Raw genomic sequence first — 21,644 nt, 5'->3', positions numbered from 1 at the left:
AGTGAGAGAATCCCCTGTGAGGATGCAGGTTAGCTTTTAGTGTTACAATTTATGAAAGCCCCTGGCTCTGACTGCCAGAGCCTCAAGTGCTTCCATGGAGTGTTTTATCTCAGGAGCTGATGGTGTTTTTCCTGTGCGGGAGCCAGTCTGGCTCTGGGCCTCTTTACCACACAATCAATAGGAATCTATTATGCTTCAGTCCTCCTCACCGCCTTTGTTTAACGGACAAGTCCCGATGACGACAGCGACTCGGGTCCCCTCCCTCTGTTGTGTAGCGTCGTGTTGTTTGATTATTTAATCTTTGGAGGATCCGTATCCTTTGAGGATCTGGCCACGTACTGTCCATTCATTGGTGTCCTCAGGAGTCACCCTTGCCTGGTGCAACAGGCAACCATACCGGTTTTCATACCAGTCACGTTTGTCTTCTGATCTAAAGAATGTCCTCCTCCATCTTTGTTTAAAAATGATTGTGTCGCTCAGGAGTGACGAATGGAGGCTCACGGCAACAGGGGTCCTCTCGTCTCCGGGAGAGAGAACGATTGGCTGTATTTCTCGTTGTTAGACGTGTGGAGAATCTGAGTCAGTGTGGGGATTTTTTTTTTTCTCGTCTGGAGAGATGGAGAGAAAAAGAGAGTGGAGGAGTGAGGATGAAGACGGCGTGGGGAGGCGTGCAGGGTCGCAGAGGCGCTCGTCTGTATTCGGAGGCTCCGTCTGACCGCCTCTCATGTTTCCGTCTCTTAAGGAGTGAGACATCGAGCGGATCCGCTCCACACAGCCGGTGCTCTCACGTATCCCACTGAGACAGGTGGCCTCCTCGGGAACAAAGCGGCCGCCGGCCACACATCCACACCTCCGTCTTGCATTATTTATTCTCTTGCCCAACACTCTCACACTTCCTGGCCATTTATGTGTCTAGTTTGTGTTCAGGGGACAAGTCATAACACGAGCGTGTAAACTTTCACACTTAAGTTCACGTTCACCAGCATCGAGATGCTGCTCCGATAAGGAATGAAACTAGTGTTTTTGACAGTGACACAAGTGCTGGTGTTCTGTGGTAATGTTATCGGTGGAATAGAGCCCGACTGATGCTAGGCCTGGCTACATCCCCCAATTAATTCAGCAGAGCCTTTGCTGTTAGTCTGTTCTCGCTGGCTGAAAAATCTCGACAACGACATTGAAAGAGCTGGACAGGACTGATATTGTATCGCTCAAACGGCCGTTGTTCAACTCTCCTCAGAGTGTTGTTGGTGAATAGGCTCTGGTGAAGCGGAAGGCAGGCCGTTCGGGCCTAATCGGGCTCCACATCTCTATGTGGGGTGTCAAACAGGATGTGGTGCCTGTAAAGCATTCAGAGACATTTCTCAGCCCTTCGCAGAGCCTTGGAAACAGACTTTTGTATGGTGCAGGGGTGTGGTCAGTCAGAGTTCCCCTCGCACCACACACCACAAACCAAAGCCTGTTTCACCCTGAACCAGAAAACAGCGTTCTCCCACTACCCACACGCTCCTCTGGCCCTGGCATGCCGGAGGCTGACAGATCCAAATTAGAACAGTTGGAAAATGTATAAAACGTCGACCCCCGCCACAGCCACAGCACTGCGCCTCTGCTCGTTGGAGAGGCTCGGAGACAAAGACCAACTTTGTTTTAGCGCTTCTATGTTGGTTCAGGAGACAGTGTGGTCTGACTGCCCTCCAACAACTTGGAATCAGAATCTTTATTGAGGTGTAGCCTATGGAGTATATTATTGTGAATAACCGCACATATATAGGTCTGAAGTGAAGCAGTGAGCTCTCTAAACTACTGTCATGCCGGTGTACAATAGCGTAATTGTGTCATCTTGCCCTCAGCTACACAGTCATGATTCAAGGTGAATCAAATGACAGCCAGTGGCATAGGGGGAAAGAGGGAAGACTCATGATGCAGATGCAACTGCGAAACAAATAGCTCGTGAACATTTCCCAAGACGGAAAGTAGGCTAAACATTTCATAAAACACAGCTCTTCTCATTCTCTTACCCATCCAGGCAACTTCACTTGAGGTGAGGGGGGGAAAAAAGAGGGGAAAAACTGAGTGGAGAAGGAACTTCCTCGTGGCTAGACTCTCTCCTCTCACTACTGAGTGTGTGTGTGTGAGAGAGAGAGAGAGAGAGAGGAGAGAGAGTGAGAGAGAGGCACATCCACTTGCAGCACAGGGGCAGGCAGCCTGCAGTGCTTCCGTGTCCTGATTGCTGTGTAGAGCACTAGAGGCAGCTGCTACTCCTGGTCGTTGCTCTATCTCTCCCTCCCTCTCCCTCTCTCTCTCTCTCTCTCTCTCTGTCGCTCCTCTCTTTCATTCTCAGAAAGGCTGTGCTGAGGAAGGCTACCGCTACTCTTCAACCTTAGTCCCAGCTCGCTCAAGTAGGATTATCCTGTGTGTGTGTGTGTTAGTGTGTGAGGGTGTGTATCACTCAGAGCAGTGGCAGGCACTGAAACTCAGACTGGGACCAAGTCACATGATTCCTAAACACCTGTGAGGATACTCAAGACCAGTGCAGTTTTTTTTCTCTCTTCCCCACTGTAAGTACTCCTTTTACAAGACTAGCCTTCCTACTCTCTCCTGATCTGATACCTCTCCTCCAGTGATTTCGACCTGTGTTTCAGTCTCGGTCTGACCTTACAGAGGCGCGCCCTCGAGGCTGTGACGACAAGCGTCACAGCCACTTGAGACGTGGACCATGTGGGCTGGCAGGCCTTGTCTCTGGCCCATCTGTTCTAACAGACTGCTGTTTGAGAAAGTCACAGGCCGTGTTTGTCCTTACTGGAGTAGCAGTTCCTCTCTACGTGTGTAGGCCGAGGGGTTATTTAAAGCCTGTGGGAGCGAGGCCTGCGCCCGGGGCTGGGCTGGGCCACGCGGGACACTTGAGAGGATGTGATGGAGCAGCGTGATATTCAAGCCCAACATCCTCCCTCTCCAGGCAGCTGCCAAACGGGGGGGCCGGGGCAGGAGGAGAGAGGGACACCCGGTTCTGCTCTCCTCCGGAGGGAGGAAGGGATGCTCGATGGATCAGATCTCTGCTCATGTTAGCTTCTCACTTTAATACATGATAGTAACAGCAGGTTTGACAGAAGGAGCAGGGCTACAGTGCGGGGGTCTGCAGGCGGCATCAGTAAAGCCCGCGTCGCTCACGTGCTTCAGTCTGTCTTGTCTGAAGTGACGGGTCTCAGCTGGCATCTCCCTGGCGGGGGGGGGGGGGGGGACGGACCCGGGGGGGGGGGGGGGGGACCCGGGGGGGGGGGGGACCCGTTCCAGCTTCGGTCCTGTCCCTGACGGGAGCGAGCGCTGGAGGGCTCGGGAGGAGCGGAGGCTCGCGTAGGCGGCGGGGAGTCCGTCTTCCGTCCTCAAAAACACAGGAAGTTTGGGGCGAGCGAGCTCATCACGTGGCGGATGGGGGGGCCAGTGAGAGAGGCTTGTCAGTCGTCGTGATGGCTGGTCTGAGAGAGACTCTGATGAGAGAGGCTCTGTGCCGTCGGTGATGCTCGTATGTGGAGCGAGAGAGAGAGAGTGTGTGAGGTGTCCCTGCCACGCTCTGCTGCTGATGATGGGAGCCCGCCATATCCCCATCTGCTCCCTCAGCTACACACACACATACACACACACAAGCACTATGCCTGGTTACATTTTAACTATCCAACCCATTGCCTGCCCACTGTGTTAACCTAGCTTCAGTGTGATGTCAGATAGTTCCTTTATTAATGTACACTACAGTCTATCAGTTAGCCAGGGTGTTGTGTATGCGGGGTAGCTGGGTAACTACAGTGTGTGTTGCGTATGGGATCCAGTAGGCCTGCAGGTTTTAGCATGACTGAAACTGTCCGTCTGTTTTCTGTCATACAAAACAGATGGGTGAATTTACATTTAGTCATTTAGCAGACGCTCTTATCCAGAGCGAATTTACATCTCAATCTCAGAGGGATAACAAATGTTCGTTGCAACCAGTCCTTATCAGTCTCCTGCAGCCCTGCTCCCATGTCTAATGGCAAATAGTTTGAGGGTTTCTCTTGTAAGGGAAGCCCTAACATTCATTTTTTCAGCTGCCAAAAGAATGTAATTAAGGACATGAGCAAACCAAAAGTTAGGGCCGTGGCTCTGTGGGACTGAAGCTAGGAATCAGCTACTTTTCATTATGTTCATTTGAACATAATGTTGACAAAAAAAATCCATATATAGCTTGCCCACAATCCATTTGGCTGGCACCCATGATCCCTCAGAGGTGTTTGTTTTAGTTAGTATTGTTTTCAACTGAAGTAAAAGAGCTGTAAAAACAATGCGTTCATCATTGCCATCAGGATTTCCATTTATCATAAAACCTGGGCTTGTGACTAGGCAGCTAGAAATGCAGGGATTCGACATTCAAGCTATTTCTCTCTCTCTCTCTCTCTCTCTCTCTCTCTCTCTCTCTCTCTCTCTCTCTCTCTCTCTCTCTCTCTCTCTCTCTCTCTCTCTCTCTCTCTCTCTCTCTCTCTCTCTCTCTCTCTCTCTGAGACATTTGGGTTTCTAATCAGGTCATTGTAGTGTATGTGGGACACAGTCCTGACTTTTGAAGAACTGCCCTTCTCCCTACAGCAGATCTTTAAGAGGTTGTCTTTACATAACCACGGTCGGTCGAGGACCACCGATTCTACGAAGGTGAACCAGACGACTCTCGTTTGTCTTCTGCAGTGCAGAGTCAGAGCCAGACAGTTCAGCACACAGGCTGCCGTAGCGCTGAGAAGGACCATCTCAGCAGAATATGGGCCTTGCGGAGTTAGTCACACGGCCCATTCTGTCAGGCCTGTCTTGGAAAGAAACATAAACAAGGTTAAAAGGAGACACACCACGTCAGTTCCCCACCCTCTTCCTCAATTTCTGTTATTTCACAACTCGACTCGGCTATTTCACCATGAGCAGTACCTCGTGGTACGTCCAGCCTCCGTGTAAAGCTGGTCTTGGTGCTCCAGTGTCGGGCCCCTTGGCTGTGGTACTAGAGCTGTCTGGCAGACTGGGCCAGGCGGGATGGATGGCATTCACACGATCTCGCCATGAGAGGAAGGGCCTCGCATCATATGACACTCACACAGACACACACACACACAGACACACACAAACACGCCTACAGTATACAAGCACACACACACACACAGGGATACACAAACACACCTACAGTATACAAACACACACACATACTGAACCCCCCCCCCCACCAGCACACTCACCCTCACCCCCCCCCCCCCCCCCCCCCCCCCCCCCCCCCCCCCCCAACAGAGTTCACTCTGTGCTCTCCAATCAGATAAGGCCGGAAGGGCCCACGAGGTTTCTCTAATTACAGTCCAGTGTAAAACGTAGCACCGGTCGCACTGTGAAACAGCTTCAGGATGTTCTCTACTGCAGCCTCCGGTCCTGCTAGTGTGTGAGAGGTGGCTGGTGTTGGTCGTGAGCCAGCCTTGTTTAACCCGTGCTTACTCTGTCTGTCATTGCAGACAGAGTAATGATATGACATTGGTGCAACACTATCTGCTGCACAGTGCCGCCCTGAGGGGCCCGCCGTAGGGGAAGTGCTGCGAGGATTATAATCATTTAGATCCCAGCGTTGATAGTGAGGAGAGAGAGGAGGGAGGGAGGGAGGGAGGGAGGGAGGGAAGGAGGGAGGGAGGGAGGGAGGGAGATGCCCTTCCTCCGAAGGAATCCACCGTTGTCCTTGACACTGTCTCGCCCATGGCCGTGCCCCAGCCTAGCTGCATGTTTTCGCTCTGCCCTCCCGTGTCCCTGCGTGGGCTGGGATTCTTTCTACCTGTGTCTGGTCAAGTGTCTGTCCAGGTCTCGAGTGCTTGTTTGTTGTCGTCTGTGTAGTTGTGGCCTGCTGTGTATGTCTGCTCCTTATCTCGGTCTTTGTTGGTGACTCTCCATGTGATTATACCCTGCTTGTTCCTGGTTTTGATGAATACATATGCTTTTCTTTTTTTTGTGAGTCTGCCTCTCCCTGCTTTGGGTCCTCATCCTGCACTCACACCCTGACAAACAATGCACCAATGCAATTGTGGAGGATCTGAGTCTCGTGTTTGATTATTATTTAACCCATTGTACCACCAGGTACAGTAAATGTTTGTGGCATTAATATGTTCCCCGTTCTGTCTTATTCACTGTGCCCTTTGTGTCGCCCTTTCCTTTTGTTTACCAGTAATATGCTCCGTACTAAGTGGGCTATAGAGTAGCAACTGTTCAATTTTGGGCTCGATTCCGGCCGAGGCCATTTCCTGCATGTCTTCACATCTCCCTTTTCTATACATTTCCTGTCTTACTTTGACTTGCAGTCAGAACAGACCACAAATATATCTCTATAAAAAGTGTCTACAGAACAGAAGTGGTGGGGTGTTGTGTTAACATTTCGGTCTCCTGGTCCCGGTAGTGTGGAGGAGATGTGATAGGGGCAGTGTGTTTACATGTAGTCATTGTAGCAGACGCTCTTATCCAGAGTGACTTACAGTAAGTACAGGGACATTCTCCCTGTTTGCCCCTCTGTCTGACAGGAAGCGGGCCTACCTCAGCCAGCCTGAGAGGCGACCGCTGGGCGGTATCCTGGCCAGGCAGGCCCACCATTATCCCCTTATCCTCCCTCACATACCCTGAGCTGACTCTCTCCTCAACACACACACACACACACACACACACACACACACATGCCTTATTCAGCCATTCATCTAAGTGTAGCCTATCTTGTCTCAGTTCCTACTCCTTTGAGAATCCAGATGGACGATCGTCCATCGTCGTGGGCGATCCTCATTCTGATTGGACGTCCGTATTCACGACCCCGTTCTCTCCTTCCTGTGCCAGGCTGCAGGTAGGAGACAGAGAGCCATGCTGAAAGGGGGCAGCGCCAAGGCGGGGCTGCCCAAGCCGAGCCTCCAGGAGCGGGCCAAGCAGGCCTCGGCCGCCCCCTCCGCCCCCGCCTTCGCCATGAAGACCTCCAGATCCTCCAACACCCTGGCCTCGGACCTGCGCCAGAGCAGGGTGAGCTGCTGCAACCACGCTCTCGACACACACACAACACACACACACATTGTACACACACTCTAAGCACACAGTCTTCCACCATTATGACAAAGAGGTGGTCTGTTGGGAAGAGAGAGAGATGGGATACCTATCCCATTTGTGTGAGAGGGTCACTCGTGTTTCCTATCCATGGATGATTGGAAAACTCAATTCTCCAGTTAATCTGCGGGCCACCTGCGGCCTGACTGACAGCAGGGCCGGATCTCTCTATTCGTCTCTCCTGGGGGGGTGTCTAATCCTGTGTGCTTCACACACAATCATATTGATAGGCTACATGATGAGTTTGGGGTAAATGTTAATGTATTCCCTTTCCTAAACCGCTCTGTGTGTGTGTGTGTGTGTGTGTGTGTGTGTGTGTGTGCACTGCAGCTGAAGAGAGCCAGCAGTGACGATGCCCTGGCCAAGCCTGCTGCGGGAGCGATGGCGTCGGGCTCCAGGATGAGGAAGACGGTGACCAGCGGAGCCATCTCTGACCTGGCGGAGGCCCGGCCTCGAGGCTTCTCAGGTAGGCTCCACGCTCACAGTGTCCCCTGGAACACAGTCTAGTTACACACACACACACACACACACACACACACACCCATGCCAGTCACAAGACAAACAACATTCACACACACACACACACACACACACACACACACAAAAAGAGCACTTCCCTTTTACAGGCCTGCTTCCCACAGAAATAACAGTCTACCTGAATTTGAGCACTCGGTCCTTCCCACACAGTATGACTGAACAGCCAAACGTCAATATTATTCTGACTGTTCCGTGCTTCCTTGCGAATGTTATTGTTGGTTTTCTACAAGCTGAGTGTGTCAGTGTGGAGGAACCGCCGTGTACGTTTGCAAGAGGATTGCCAGAATCGCTTTTTTTCTCCAGTGACTTTCAGTTAGAGATCCTCATCTTTCGTTTCCAACACAGCTGAAACTTCAGTTGTACTTACCTCCCACCAATGACCACTAGAGGGCCACAGCTCATCATTCATATCCAAACGGTTCATGTCGAGGCCGCTAGATCTTTCCCCTTGGTCTCTGTCCTCTTGATGTTAAACTGAGTCTGTTCCCCGTTTGGCTGGACTACTAAGATGTGCGGGTGGCGGTTAGACGGTCCAAGACTTCTAAGGAGTCCGGATCCTGGCAGAGTGGACACAATCATGCTTTCCTCTCTGAAATCCTGGTGTCATTTCTCTGAACCGTGGCCATTTTTCTTTGTCACAACACGGAAAATATGACATTTGTTTTCCAGTGAGGTCTATGGAAGGGTGAAGAATGATCCTCATTCTTATCTTGAGAGAGCTGAGCTCTTTGTGTTCGTTTATATGTTTCGGTGTGTGTGTGTGTGTGTGTGTGCGTCTTGTTGGTATTCAGCATTCAAGGCTTGGAGGGTTCAGCTGTGGGTGAACATTAGTCTATGGAGCTGGAGAACACCCAGTCCTTGTGCTTGACTGAGTGCAAACCTCCACAGCGCCCTCAGCACATTACTCTGTCACAGTGACAGGAGCTCCACCAAACTCTCACTCCCAGGAGAACACACCCATCCCTCATAGTTCACTCGGCTCGCCCCTCTGAAGTCCATCACACACAATAACCTAGCTTGTTTCCACGTTTCGGCGTTTTGTAAATCATTTATTTGATCCAGGAGGTCCTCTTCGAATAACAGAATAAGCTCGAGAGCTGCTGCCATAAGCAGCTTGTTTGAATTAGACTTAAGGGTGAGGTATTTAACGATTGGAAAAATCAACAATTAGAGTACACAATTAGAGTGGACAAAGGCTTTTTAGATGTGACTCGTTCCCTCTTAGCTGGGAGGATCCGTGCGATGACTCAGGGCTTGCCTGTGTTGTGCGAGGGAGCGTGCTGATTCCCTTGGACGGAAAAACAAGTGTGCACCCTCCACCTCCACGCGTGGGTGCGGTTGGGCATAACCGAATTATGGGGAGACATATTTCGTCTCGCATCACGGAGGAATGTGGGGTTTTTACAGCTCTGGCATTGTGTGGGAATACCGGAGACGGGGTGGAGCTGAACACACTTTTTTCGCCGGCTCGAAAGCACGGCTCCTGTTTTTTTTTGTTTTTTTACCTCAGGTGACTGCGCAGGCCAGCAAGGAGACTTGTTTTCCTGCCTCTACGGCCCCCCGTATCAGCCGTGGGGAAAGAGCATAGCGTTCCATCAGGGCACGCTTATTGCCTGAGATGATTACATTACACGCTTTTAGGAGTTTTAATAGCACTCCTCCTCAATCTCTGGAATTACACGATCAAGGACGTTTGGCGCTTTTTAGCCCTGGTGGTTTTTCAAGACTTATATTTAGACCTGATATTTTTAATTAGTGGTGGGTTTGTGTGTGTGTGTGTATGAATAGGTAGGTTATAGATGGAATATAGACTGCTATCTTCCGGAATCCACCGAACTGCGGTGTCAGCTACCACAGACCACCTCCCTGCCTCCTCCACATGAACTGGAGAACCACACACAGTATAGATCCGCATGCAGCAACCGTGTTCAGAGCATCCCCTTGGAAAATCCCCCTGTGCGAACGGTGTTTGTTTCCTGAAGCCTATCCCCACAGTGTTTGGGGGGGGTTGTGTTTTGGGTAGATTGCTAATTCACGTCTCTCTTCGGGGCTGTTGCATAGGAGCGAGACTAATTGATTTCCACGAGACAAAGAAGCCCCGGGGGGGTCCAGTGGAGCGGCAGAACCAAGTGTGGTCGTGAAGAAGCTTCTCAAGATTCGACACAATTAAGCCCCCTGATTTGCTTTAAATGTATCAGCCGTGTTGGGGGGAGGGGGGGGGGGTTGTGAATGAGTTTTCAAGTACTTTTCACTCCTCAGGACAGAAACGCGATTCTTGCCAATGTGTCATGCATGATGGTTCCATTACTCCAGAAGGAGGATGGGTCCGGAATATTCTACTGCTAGACAACAAGGCCGGCGTGTGTTAAGTGCTAGATAACGACGTGGTTGCCAAACCCCGGGTCTGTATCGGTGGAGGTTGGCACCTAGTCTGCCTTTTCTTCTGTTTTGGCATAGCTGGCACCATCTTTTCCCTTGGCAGCGATGCACAATCGAAGGGTTAATAAGCTGGCTGTGATTTTCATGCTGTACACCAGCGATTGTAAACCATGAAAAAAAACAAAAAAACAAACATAAGAACACGGTGTGTTTACCACTGCAGTAGCAGAATCATTAGACAGAGACAGATGGAATATTTGTTTTCAACCTCTGGGATCCAAACTGAATCGTTTATGAGGCCACCGAAGAGAGGAAGAAGCATTTCATCTGTTTTTCCCAGACCTCAACAACTCTAATTAAGTTGGGAGTTTACTTTTCTACTGCATCCTACCGTGATAGTCTGTGCAGAAACCTCACACCTAATACAGCTTGACAGTATCTGCTCGGTGACTCAGCATGGGCCTCCCAGGAGCACATACACACTCACTCTCTCTCACACACACACTCTCACACACACTCACTCTCTCAAACACACACTCTCACACACACTCACTCTCTCAAACACACACTCACTCTCACACACACACACTCACACACTCCCTCTCACACACATTCACACACACAGGCCAGTGGCCCCGAGGCTGAGGCAGGTGCAGTCGACAGTGAACCGGACTGGTCAGACTGGTCCTCATGGAGCCGTCACCAGCCCAGCCCTCCCATCAGAGACGTGGGAGCAGGACTGCCAGTCAGCCGTGTGTGCTGGGGAGCGGAGCTGGGGAGCGGAGCTGGGGAGCGGAGCTGGGGAGCGGAGCTGGGGAGCGGAGCTGGGGAGCGGAGCTGGGGAGCGGAGCTGGGGAGCGGAGCTGCCGTCTGAACGCCAGGACCCGCCTCCTGTTCCCTCAGAGATGGCACTCCAGGGAGACGGCTTATTTGAATACAGATTAGACAGGTGACCCGGGGGCCCTCTGTGGTATTTTGCCAAGGGGATGTTGGGATGTGATATGCAGAATCGGGGCTGTCCAGGCAGGGGTTGACGATGGAAAAGGGGAGGGTTACCTTTAATACTTAAGAGGGAAACCTGACAAAAAAAGCTCTCAGACTCTAATGCTCTAGACACGGCTGCCTGTCGAGATGAGAGATTGTGCTGTCATAGCGTACGTACCGGGGGCTGTGGAGGAGATAAGCACAGCTCCCAGGGTTTTTTTGTCAACGTGTTCTCCACCCCTCTGAAGGGGCTGGTTTAGCTTTTGTCAGAAGGGATTACGTAACTGGAAAGGTGTGCCTCATTAAGTCTTTATGTCGGCTGTCGGATCCGTCAAGTTTGTCTCGTTAACACTCCTTTCAGCTCATTGTCACTTGAAGAGACGCCTGACTGACACAGGGCCAACGGCACTGTCAGGCACGCAGACTCGCTGTCAAACGTGAACGTCGCAAATCGAGCAGCGCTTTTGTTCATTGTCGTGGATGCAAATTTCGGTCTGATTTGAAGTGGATGTCCCTCAATTTGGAAGAACCTATTGAGTTTCCTTCTAGATTCCGTGTTGAGAGAGCTCAGTCTGCGCCTCCCGTCTGCCTGTTCGAGGATGACGAGCTAAAAGCTGTCATCTGGGTCCTCTGGGACGACACCTGAACTCGTTTGCTTATTTAGTGAAGTGAGTGCCTTTTCGTCCAGAGCGGGGCCTAACCCCCAGAGACCAGGCCTCCCCCCCACCCCAGCGTCCCTGCAGCCGGCCTGTCCCACAGCCAAACCCCCATTCCCCTCCCCTGGTCCCTCCCAGCACTTACACTGATTACTGCTGCAGAGAGAGAGAGAGACAGCCAGGTCCTCCGGACCCACACAACGCCCTGCATCAAGTCCTCCGCTCCACAGCCGGACCCAGGGCCAGCCATCATGAGGGGGCCGAGCTAACGCCACGACCCCGGTGTGTCTGGGTAACGGAGTCCCTCCTATCCGCCGCGCCGCGAGCGGTAAACCAGGCTACATCCTCCACGCTGTGCCGCCAGACAAGGGACTAACGCACCCATGACTTATTTAAGCGCCTCATCAATATTTAAACGGCAGCTTTTGCTGGAGAACATCCCCGGTGGAGTACAGGGAGAGAGGACAGAGCCGGTCTATAAATAACCCCCTGCCCAGCCCTGGACACGCGCTGGGATATGTGCTGGGCATAGCTCCATACCACACAGTCCATTTCCTTATTCTGTACCTGCTTAGCATCCGTATCTGGCCTCTCTTTAAACCGAGGCAGGCTAACAGACTGTGGGATGTCACAGTCCCGTTCAATCCGGCTGTCGCACGCCGTTGCGTTGCTCTGTCCTTGAAGGGAGGAGGCATATCTGTAAAGCCTGTTGATTTCCTATCCTATACTTGGACCAGTAGGGTTAGGGCTGTGGCTGTCTTGAGGTAACATGGGGGTGACTGGTGAGGGCTTGCCACCCTCCAGGCTGGCAGGCCTGACTTGTCCTGGTCCTGGGAGGGAGGACAGCCAGGGAGGTTCCGCCTGAGTCATCAGCACCAGGCAGGGTGCGGGAGAACTTCCAACACGTCACCCCCCCCCCCACGCCAGAGCTCAGCACTCATCTCCATCTCATTAAGACCCGGCCGAGAGATATTTCACTGGCGGTAAACAAGGACTGGGAGTTAATGGTGGTGCTGACGGTGAGCAGTTTCTCAACAGCAGCCCTTTCTCTCTCTCTCTCCCCCTCTCTCCCCCCTCCCTCTCCCTTTCGCTCTCTTTCTCCCACTCACTCCCCTCTCTCTCAAACTGTCTACTTCTGCTGCTAGGTTTGTGAAATAGAGCTTTCATTTTTTTGCTGTGTCATTTTTTCGGGGGGGGGGGGGGGGGGGTTCAAATTCCTCCATACTTAACCCCCAGCGGTCTGGCCTGCGGGGGGTTGTGGGGGGGGGGCAGACGGAGGGCCCGGTGACTGATGGAGCAGAGCCACCCCTCAGGTGGTCCTCCATATGGGCTGCTGCCTCTCCTCCAGATGGCGCGCCTCGCTCTCCTCTCCCCTGCATCCATCTCTCCCCCGTCCCTCCGACGCGGCCCGTTCTGGCTGGGTAATCCGAGCAGGCCGGCCGCTTTTCCCGTGCGAGCTCGTCCAGGCGTCGGCGTGGGATGATAAATGGTGTGTGTGTGTGTGTGGGGGCTGTCACGGTGAGTGATGGGGGGGATCGAGGAGAGAAGAAGGAGAGGAGGATGAGCGGAGGAGGGCGCGGAGGCGCTTGCATCCAAGAGTGGGTTCGGGTTCGTGGTCGGTTGTGGACGTGCTCAGACGGCAGGCATGGATGTCTGGGGGTGGAGGACTGGGGAGGGGTGGTGGTGGTGGTGATGGGGGGGGGGGGGGTTAGGGGAACATGTGGCCCTCGGGGGGCCCGGTCCTCTCATCCCTCTCACATGAATGAATCAGACACACCTTGGCCCCTCTGGGGCTCCACAGCCTCTATAAGCACTCTACCATGACAGACACGTACACTCTGACGGGAACACAAACAGACACACACACAAGACGAGCAGGTTCACGCAGAATACGGATACATCCCTTCTCTTCCCCTCCTCCACATAGACATGGGTGTGAGTCCAGAAGTTCTCAAACCATACAGAACAACACTGTGCGTCTATCTAAGCTATAGGAACTCTTCTGAGACTCAAAGGATCCCCCCCCCTAGCCAGACCTTCTGAGAGGCCCCTGGGATGGGCACCCTGTGGCGAGGAGAACATTCTTAGATGGATTAGAGCTGTGTTTGTTTACAGAGGGTGGTTCTGCAGGCATGAGCACCAACAGAAGACTGGATCAGTGGAGAACACGAGGAGCGGCCAGGGCACTGGAGAGAAGGAGGGAGGGAGGGAGGGAGGAGGACAGGGAGGGAGGAGGGAGAGAGGGCTTACAGGGGGAGATGGAGGTTGGAAGCAGTGAGAGAGGAGGAAGGAGGCGAAATTGCTTTTCAGTTTATTTACCATCTCACACACACACGCAACTTTTATGAGATATATCCAAAAGCTCCACACAGCATCCTACAGCTGAAGTCTGTGGATCTGTAATAACGCTGTTAGGAGGGGAGAGTGGGGTAAACATTACACACACACACACACACACAACTGCACACATGCACGTATGGAGAAACGGTGGGAGAGGAAGGCTGATACAAAGGGAGCAATGTTCTCTGATCACACTGCTCACTGGAAACCAAACCAACCAAAGATGACACATCAAGTTCGGCCCCAACCTCAGTTTCCCCTCTGTAGCTTTTATCATCATGAATATTTCACGCACACATACATATATTGTAAATGAGGGAGACTGGGAAAAAAACATCCTGTCCTCCCCTCTCCCTTCTCCTTCCCTGACACCCCCTCCCTCTTACTCCTCCTCCCCTCCCACACCCTCCCTCTCTTACAGACCCTCTCCCCTCCTCACACTCCCTCCCCCCTGCTGAGCACGCTGCAGGGAGACTGGCAGAAGCAGCCTGGGGGGCCCCCCGTCACCCCCCCTCCACACACACACACACACACACACAAACACACACACACCCCCCCCCCCCCAGCGCTCCATAATACAGACCCATGCTATGAAAACACTGGGTTGGGCTGTGTGCGTGCACATGGGTGTGTGTGTGTGTGTGTGTGTTTGGAAGCCTGCGGGATGGTTTGCCAGAGCTCCGGCCAATCGTCCAGCCTTGCCTCCGCTGGACGGACGAGGTCAGGGGAGTTCACATGCAAAGGAAGAAAAGAGCTCGCCTGTCAGGCTCCGCCAAGAAGACAAATAGACTCTTTCCTCCTCCTCTTTCCTGCCTCCTTAACCTCCCCTCAGCCCTCCCTTCTCTGCCCTCTCCTGTCCTCTCTTTCTCTCTCTCTCTTTCTCTCTCTTGTTTCTCTCTCTCTCTCTCTCTCTCTCTCTCTACCCCCTGCTAAAAGCAGCAGTTCGTCTCTGCTCCAATGTCAGCGGTGAGAGTGAACCGACTCTGGGAGAGTCAACAGCGCGCTGTCAGGCAGAGAGTAGGAGCAGGGGGAGGAGTGGCCGGGTGCGTTTCTGAGTGCGTGCGTGCGTCTGTGTGTGTGTGTGTGTCGACGGCCGGGCAAGCCACGCCTCCTCTGAGCTGATTCCAGCCGTCACTGGGCTAATGAAGCCCACACGGTGCTGCCTGTCTGCCAGTGTGTCACTGTCACCAGCCTGCAGGACCTCGGCAGCACACACACACACACACACACACATACACCGGGCAGTGGGGCACATACACACACACACACACACACAGCCACAAGAAAGGCTGGAGAGAAGAAAAGAAGAAAAAGGAGGGAACAAGGTTTTTTTTTTTTTTTTTTTGCTTTTGCTGTTCTCGCCGGTGGATCTGTGCGGGATAGTGCCGTGCAGGATAGGAGACTGTGTTCCTGGGTCCTGAGCTGAGCCAGACTCCCCCCCCACCCCACCTCCAAACTACCCCCCCCCCCCCCTCACCCCCCTCTGTGGTCGTGGTTGTTGGATTAGTCCGTCCCGGTGTGGACCTTGGGAGCAGCGGACCGCACCACCATGGGGAACCAGGCGGGGAGAGTCGAGGAGCCGGGAGAGTCAGGTGTGCTGCCGTACCGCGCGTCGGGGCTCTCCATCACTGAACGTATCTTCTGACCGGAGTCTCCTCTCGCTGTCTCCCCCTCTCTCTGTTGCTCTCTGTTGCTCTCTCTCTATTTTTCTTTATCTCTCTCTTTCTTTCACTGTCTCTGTATTTATCTCCGTCTCTCACTGTGTCTCTCTCTCTGTCTCGCTCTCTTTCTCTCTTTTTTTTTCTCTCTCCGTCTCACTGTCTCTCTCTCTGTGTGTGTATTTCTTTATCTCTCTGTCTCGCTGTCGCTCTCTCTCTCTCTCTGTATTTCTTTTTCTCTGTCTCACTGTCTCTCTCTCTCTCTCTGTATTTCTTTATCTCTGTCTCACTGTCTCTCTCTCTCTCTCTCTCTCTCTCTCTCTGTATTTCTTTATCTGCCTGTCTCACTGTCTCTCTCTCTCTCTCTCTCTCTCTCTGTATTTCTTTGTCTCACTGTCTCTCTCTCTCTCTCTCTGTATTTTTTTTATCTCTGTCTCTCTCTCTCTCTCTCTCTCTGTATTTCTCTTTCTCTATCTCTGTCTCACTGTCTCTCTCTCTCTCTGTATTTCTTTATCTCTCTGTCTCAGTGTCTCTCTCTGTATTTCAGTAGCTCTCTTTCTCTCCGCTTCCCTCACTGACTAGCTGTCTTTGTACCCCATTGATGTGGGAGGCAAAGCCGGCATTGCCAAACAGCCTAGTTATGAACGATCTCATGGCGTGTCGGAGAATCCCATTTAAATGATTAATTGTTGGACATATTGCGCCAGGCAGACGTTGTGCTGGCGGTGCTAGATCTAACTAACATGCCCCTGCAGTTGTATACATGAGAGCACATGATAGTGAGGAATCTTTACTGGAGGTACGAGGAGCATTCCTCCCTCATTGGCTACATTCTTTAAACGGAATGATTCTTTGTGTAACGTGTGAGTGTGTATGTGTGTGTGTTTGCGTTTGTGTTTGCCGAGGGTGTCTGGACATGAAAAATGTTGACTGTGGTTGATTTCAAAGCAGTTTCCTCTCTCTCTCAGAGGAGGCAGGAGGCGGGAGGCAGGGGAGGAGATGGTATCTCTCACACCCTCCCTGTACCCCGAGGAAAGACAGAGATGCACATTTCCATTTCAAAGTCTCTTTTAAATTCATCTCAGCCGACTTGGCACGCGAAGAGCAAGTGCCAATGTCTTTTCCCTCCCCAAATCTGCTGCTGTCCTCAGTGGACGCTTCTCTCCTGGTGTGTGTGTGTGTGTGTGTGTGTGTGTGTGGCCAGGTATGTGGACGACATGAGCCATGCCTTTTGACTCATGCATCTGTTTGCTGCGATCCATGGATATGAATCCCTTTCCAGTCCATTGAGAGGGCTCTTGTTTATGGCTAATGTGGGCAGTGGAATCCCAGTGTTACTCATTGTGCTGGGGCGTAGTGCAGAGCCAGGCAGGCAGCCAGTGTGCCTGGGCCCTCAGTACACACACACACACACACACTACACAGCGTTTATCAGCTGGCGGGTGTTAAGCCATGTCATTTGGTAGCGGTAGCGTGTGTGTCGGGAGATAGCGCAGCACGCTAGCATTGGGAGGGTACAGTAGGGAGCTGCCACATGCCTGGGGAGATTAGCTCCCCTTTTCCAGTCACACGCACGCGTTCAACCCTCCTCTCCAACAGGTCTCGTAAAGTCGGAAGGACACACACACAGACCCGTCCGTACACAGTCGAGCTATTGAGTCGACGGGATCTCGCCGAGGTACGATGAAGCTCTTTTCACGTCATGGCTTGCGCTACTAAAAGTTGTGTTTTCACTACTGACCCAATTTGGGTTGAAAGAGGATTCTCTCCCTGTGTCCAGAGCAACTGTGAATCATATACAATTGCGTAAACTGACCCCCCTCGCTCACAGACACGCTCTCACACACCCACGCTTGTGCACACACACACACACACACACACAGTGAGGTGTCTTCCAAAAGCTCCTCCGATGACTCCCCTCTGTAAGACAGCTGGGAGGTATCCCATCCCCCCGGGGTCTGGCTATTTTCTCCCCGTCTCCCTGGCCTGACACCCAGCCACCGCGATGGCTGCTGCTCCGGTTCACGTGAGGTCAAACCTCCCCAGCCCACCTGTGAAGCATCACTCATCACATACACAGGAAGCCCCACGCCATCACCAGCCCCAACAGTCCCTGGCTCAGTAGAAGCACACAGGAAGCCCCACGCCATCACCAGCCCCAACAGTCCCTGGCTCAGTAGAAGCACACAGGAAGCCCCACGCCATCACCAGCCCCAACAGTCCCTGGCTCAGTAGAAGCACACAGGAAGCCCCACGCCATCACCAGCCCCAACAGTCCCTGGCTCAGTAGAAGCGGAGTGCACCGTCTGGAACAGAAGCCTCGAACGAAGGCTGCAAACAGGAAAAAAAAACGGCGTGTGATGTTAGACTCATTGTAGGATGTCTTTTAATTAGCCCCCCCTCCTTGTTAGGGCTCCTTAGGCTCGTTGCTGTTTAGTGGATGGGCCTTCATCCATCTCCCCCTCTCCTGTCCAGGAAGGGTTGCTTTCTCCGCCCTCCATAGAGTCAGGCTCTGTTAGACCCCATGAAGATCTCTACCCTCTACAGGAACGTTCATTAATCAGGCTATTATGAATATCGGAGGTCCGCAGCTCCGTCCTAGAGTTGGAACCTCCAAAGATTCAATGTGAATCGATCGTTCGTTCATGAATCAGTTCACGAATCGATCGTTCGCCTTTCGCCGCGTTGTCCTCTGACCTCGAAAGATGCACAGATCCAGGGTGACTCTCTCGACCGTGGTCCCCACACACCGTACACTGGACGATGCACACCAGAGCATTACCATGAACGGTTGTACCTCCGTTTTAATGAGGCGTTTTCACACTAGCGCCCCCGTAATATCTCAATTGAAATGGTTTTCACCACCACTGGGAATTGTGCGAGTCTGACAGTCCTATTAGGCAGCGGAGCATCGCCTGTCGGGCCATCTGTGTTTAGTCAGAGATGGTGTCAGGCCTGTAGATTAGAACAACCCTGTCGAGGGGTAGGCACGGAAACCGGCGTTAGGGGAAACAACGGGGGGGGGGAGACTGTCAGCGATTTGAAAAACGGTGCTATCTCAGAGTGGAAGGATGAGGAGGCGATGGCGGTCTGGGGCCGAGATAGGGAGGTCTGCGCCGCTCTCCCCCTACCGCCTCGCTGGACGAGCGGTCCGGTGCCCCGCGCTAGCAACAGACACTCTCACGATGACCTTATCAGGGAAATATGGACTCCTACTGGGGCCTGTTTTCAGACCGGCCTCCCCTCAGTCAGACCGTCTGCACTCCGGAGGCGAGAGGGGCAGGATTAAAACCTCTGGCCCGTGGTGAAGCGAGGAGGAGGAGGGCGGAGGGAGGGAGAGAGAGGGAGAGATGACCAGAGCCTTTCTTATGCTCAAAAAAGGATAGCGCGCTGCACGGTTCTGCGGTTTCTCCCCCAGCGTAGTGGAGATGTTTGGAGGTAGCGGTAATGCCGGGAGAAGCTGCCAGAGGCTTGGGAAAAGCAGGAGAGGGGTTGATAGTGCCGGGGTTTTTTTTTTTGTGCGATACCAACGCAACAATAACAGTGGTGGTCCCCTTGGAACAACAGGGCTGTTTGTTTTTCTGTGCTCACAGTCTTGGGGCGCCGGGGAGGGCGGGGAGCAGCGGTTCACCTCAGGACACACCGCGGGCTCACAGGAAGAGATCTCTCAAGTCACAGCGCCGCCTAACCCAAACGTATCAGACTGCCATAATACGCACTCGTTTTTTTTTTCTCGCATTCTCGCAGAGGAATTCTTTTATATCCACTGACAATACTTTTTCGGATAAATAGCCTCCCCCCCCGCCCCCTTCCCTGCTTGAGTGATACTATTTGCATCACAGATGTCGTCCCCCCCCCCCCCCCGAGTGTGCTGTTGATTTTTTTATTTAACCTTTATTTATCCAGGCAAGATCATTAAGAACAAATTGTTATTTACAGTGATGGCCTGACTTGATGTGTCTGGTCACGCAGGTGTGTTTTTGCAAGGCGACATGCAAGTTGCCCTGAGTGTGTGTGTACCTGTCAAGGCAGGTGCCTCCTCGCCGAAGTGTGTGATGCCGTGTCGCATCACACACCCCCTCTGCGCGTGTTTCCTCGTCAGCAGATTCGCCCGCTGACCCTGACAGACAGACAGCTGGGCCCGCTCTGACAGGCTCCGCCATTGTCTCTCACGTTTCCCCACAGCCCTGGGAGGGAGTCCGCGGAGCTAGCTAGGCTCTAGAGCGTCTGTCTCGCAGGCAACGCTGCACTGTCCCTGATTGGGAGAGGGATTCTGAAGAAGCCCAAGACCAACCATCTCTAGTTCCCCTCCCTGCATAACTGCACAACCCAGAGTTCATGGCATTCTGACGCAGGCTAAAGAATGTGGGAAGACAGGAGAAATGTGCCGCCTCAGCGGTGCTCGGAGCAGAGGGAGAGCACAGTGGGGACCGGCCCTCAGGAAACAGCGGGGAACAGCCGGCACTGTCAACACCTGCGTGTTTCCAAACGTCCTCTGTTGACAAAGCAAGGTGTGTCCTGTGCGTAAATGTCCCTGTTTTGCGGGTAACCATTCAACACACAGACATCAAAGCGTGCGCGGTCCCGCTGAACAGCCGACATGCGCGTTAGGCGAACACAAAGGCAATGAACTCTGACTCCGTCGATGACACATTTAACGTGCACACATTTCACACGTTTTTATCTGTGGGCTCTCCAGAACAGTCCCTGTCTGCTGGCTCTGACATCTCCTCCCACAAGCCTGTGTGTGTGATGTGTGTGTGTGTGATGTGTGTGTGTGTGTGATGTGTGTGTGTGTGTGTGTGTGTGTGATGTGCCCTAATCCAAGCACAGCAGCTTAATGCAAGGTCACGTACCAGCCCTGGATTTCATCTAGCAGTGGATACATTAATCTCAGTTTGGATGGAAGTGGCTTGTTCCAACAATGAAGGTCATGCAATCAAATACACAACATATTGCAATGCTAAAGTTACTGAACAATTTGTTATGTTCTGCTTTCAATTGCAGTTGTGTGCGTGTGTTGCCCTCCTCAAACCTTTTAAATCCTGCCTGGTAAAATCTCCCATTCTCAACCTAATCCTCCCACAAATATATTATCTCTTATCCTTTTGACTGCCGTTTCCAGGAAAGATTCTCTCCCAGGCCTGCTCTCTCCTAAATTGTGCAGTAGCTTACAGTATGTATTGAATCATCAGACTAATGTATAAACGATGTAGAGAAGGTCAGGGAAGCTTATGTTTTGAAAACAGATGAAACCAGAGTTCTCATGGGTCCATGTGCTCCCTTCATTTCCTTTGAACCGGTTCCTTCTGTCGTTTTGATCTAGTCAGGCCTGCTAATGGAGTGTTTGATTTGTAAACAGGGTCATCTGATGTACGTCTTTGGTGGAGCCAATGCTCTCACCTTTTAGCCCCTTCTCGAATAAACCCCACCATGGGAAACACGAGAGATTCGTGGACCGCTGTCCTGAACTAACTGCAGCCTTTGAAGAGAATTGGTGTCATCAAAGCCTGGTTGATCACCAAACGATGCTACGACTGCAGCATTACCATCCGCATGCGATTACTACGTTTATTCTCTCAGAAGCCACACTGTGGAATTGCTTCTTTTTCCCATCAATACTTTACAGCGTGCTGCTTTTCGGTTCACATTTGGAGCAGAAAGCGGGCTAACTGGGCTCCGAATACTGTTTGCACGGCATAGCATTTCAACAGCTACAGACCCGCAAACTACAGTTCCTTTAAAACAACAAAGGTAGGTTCACCCTCTCAGCAGTGGATCAGTGTGATTGATGTACCACCTGCTGACAATGGACTTGCCAGAAGGCCTTGGATCCACAGTATGGCTGTTTTTTTTCCTCACGCATACGATGGAGGTGGGGCGTGCTTGCCCAGACTTCTTCTCCTGCGCCTGCTGCTCCTGTAACTCTGGGGGAGGGATATCTCTGTTCAGACTTAGCAAAGCAGCATTCCTGCACACTCTGTAA

At 52.4% G+C, this 21,644-nt stretch overlaps 1 protein-coding gene across 1 annotated transcript in view; it reads left to right on the top strand.

The window, feature by feature from the left end:
- The window catches only part of specc1 (sperm antigen with calponin homology and coiled-coil domains 1), a 59,469-nt gene that overhangs the window by 6,151 nt on the left and 31,674 nt on the right, over positions 1 to 21,644 (top strand). The window contains 2 exon segments of the mRNA XM_062486360.1: positions 6,847 to 7,023; positions 7,435 to 7,570. Coding sequence (XP_062342344.1) covers positions 6,871 to 7,023; positions 7,435 to 7,570 — 289 coding nt within the window. The 5' untranslated portion in view covers positions 6,847 to 6,870.

The sequence above is a fragment of the Osmerus eperlanus genome, chromosome 19 (genome assembly GCF_963692335.1).
Source record: "Osmerus eperlanus chromosome 19, fOsmEpe2.1, whole genome shotgun sequence".
NCBI lineage: Eukaryota > Metazoa > Chordata > Actinopteri > Osmeriformes > Osmeridae > Osmerus > Osmerus eperlanus.
This window is presented reverse-complemented; position numbering and strand designations above follow the sequence as displayed.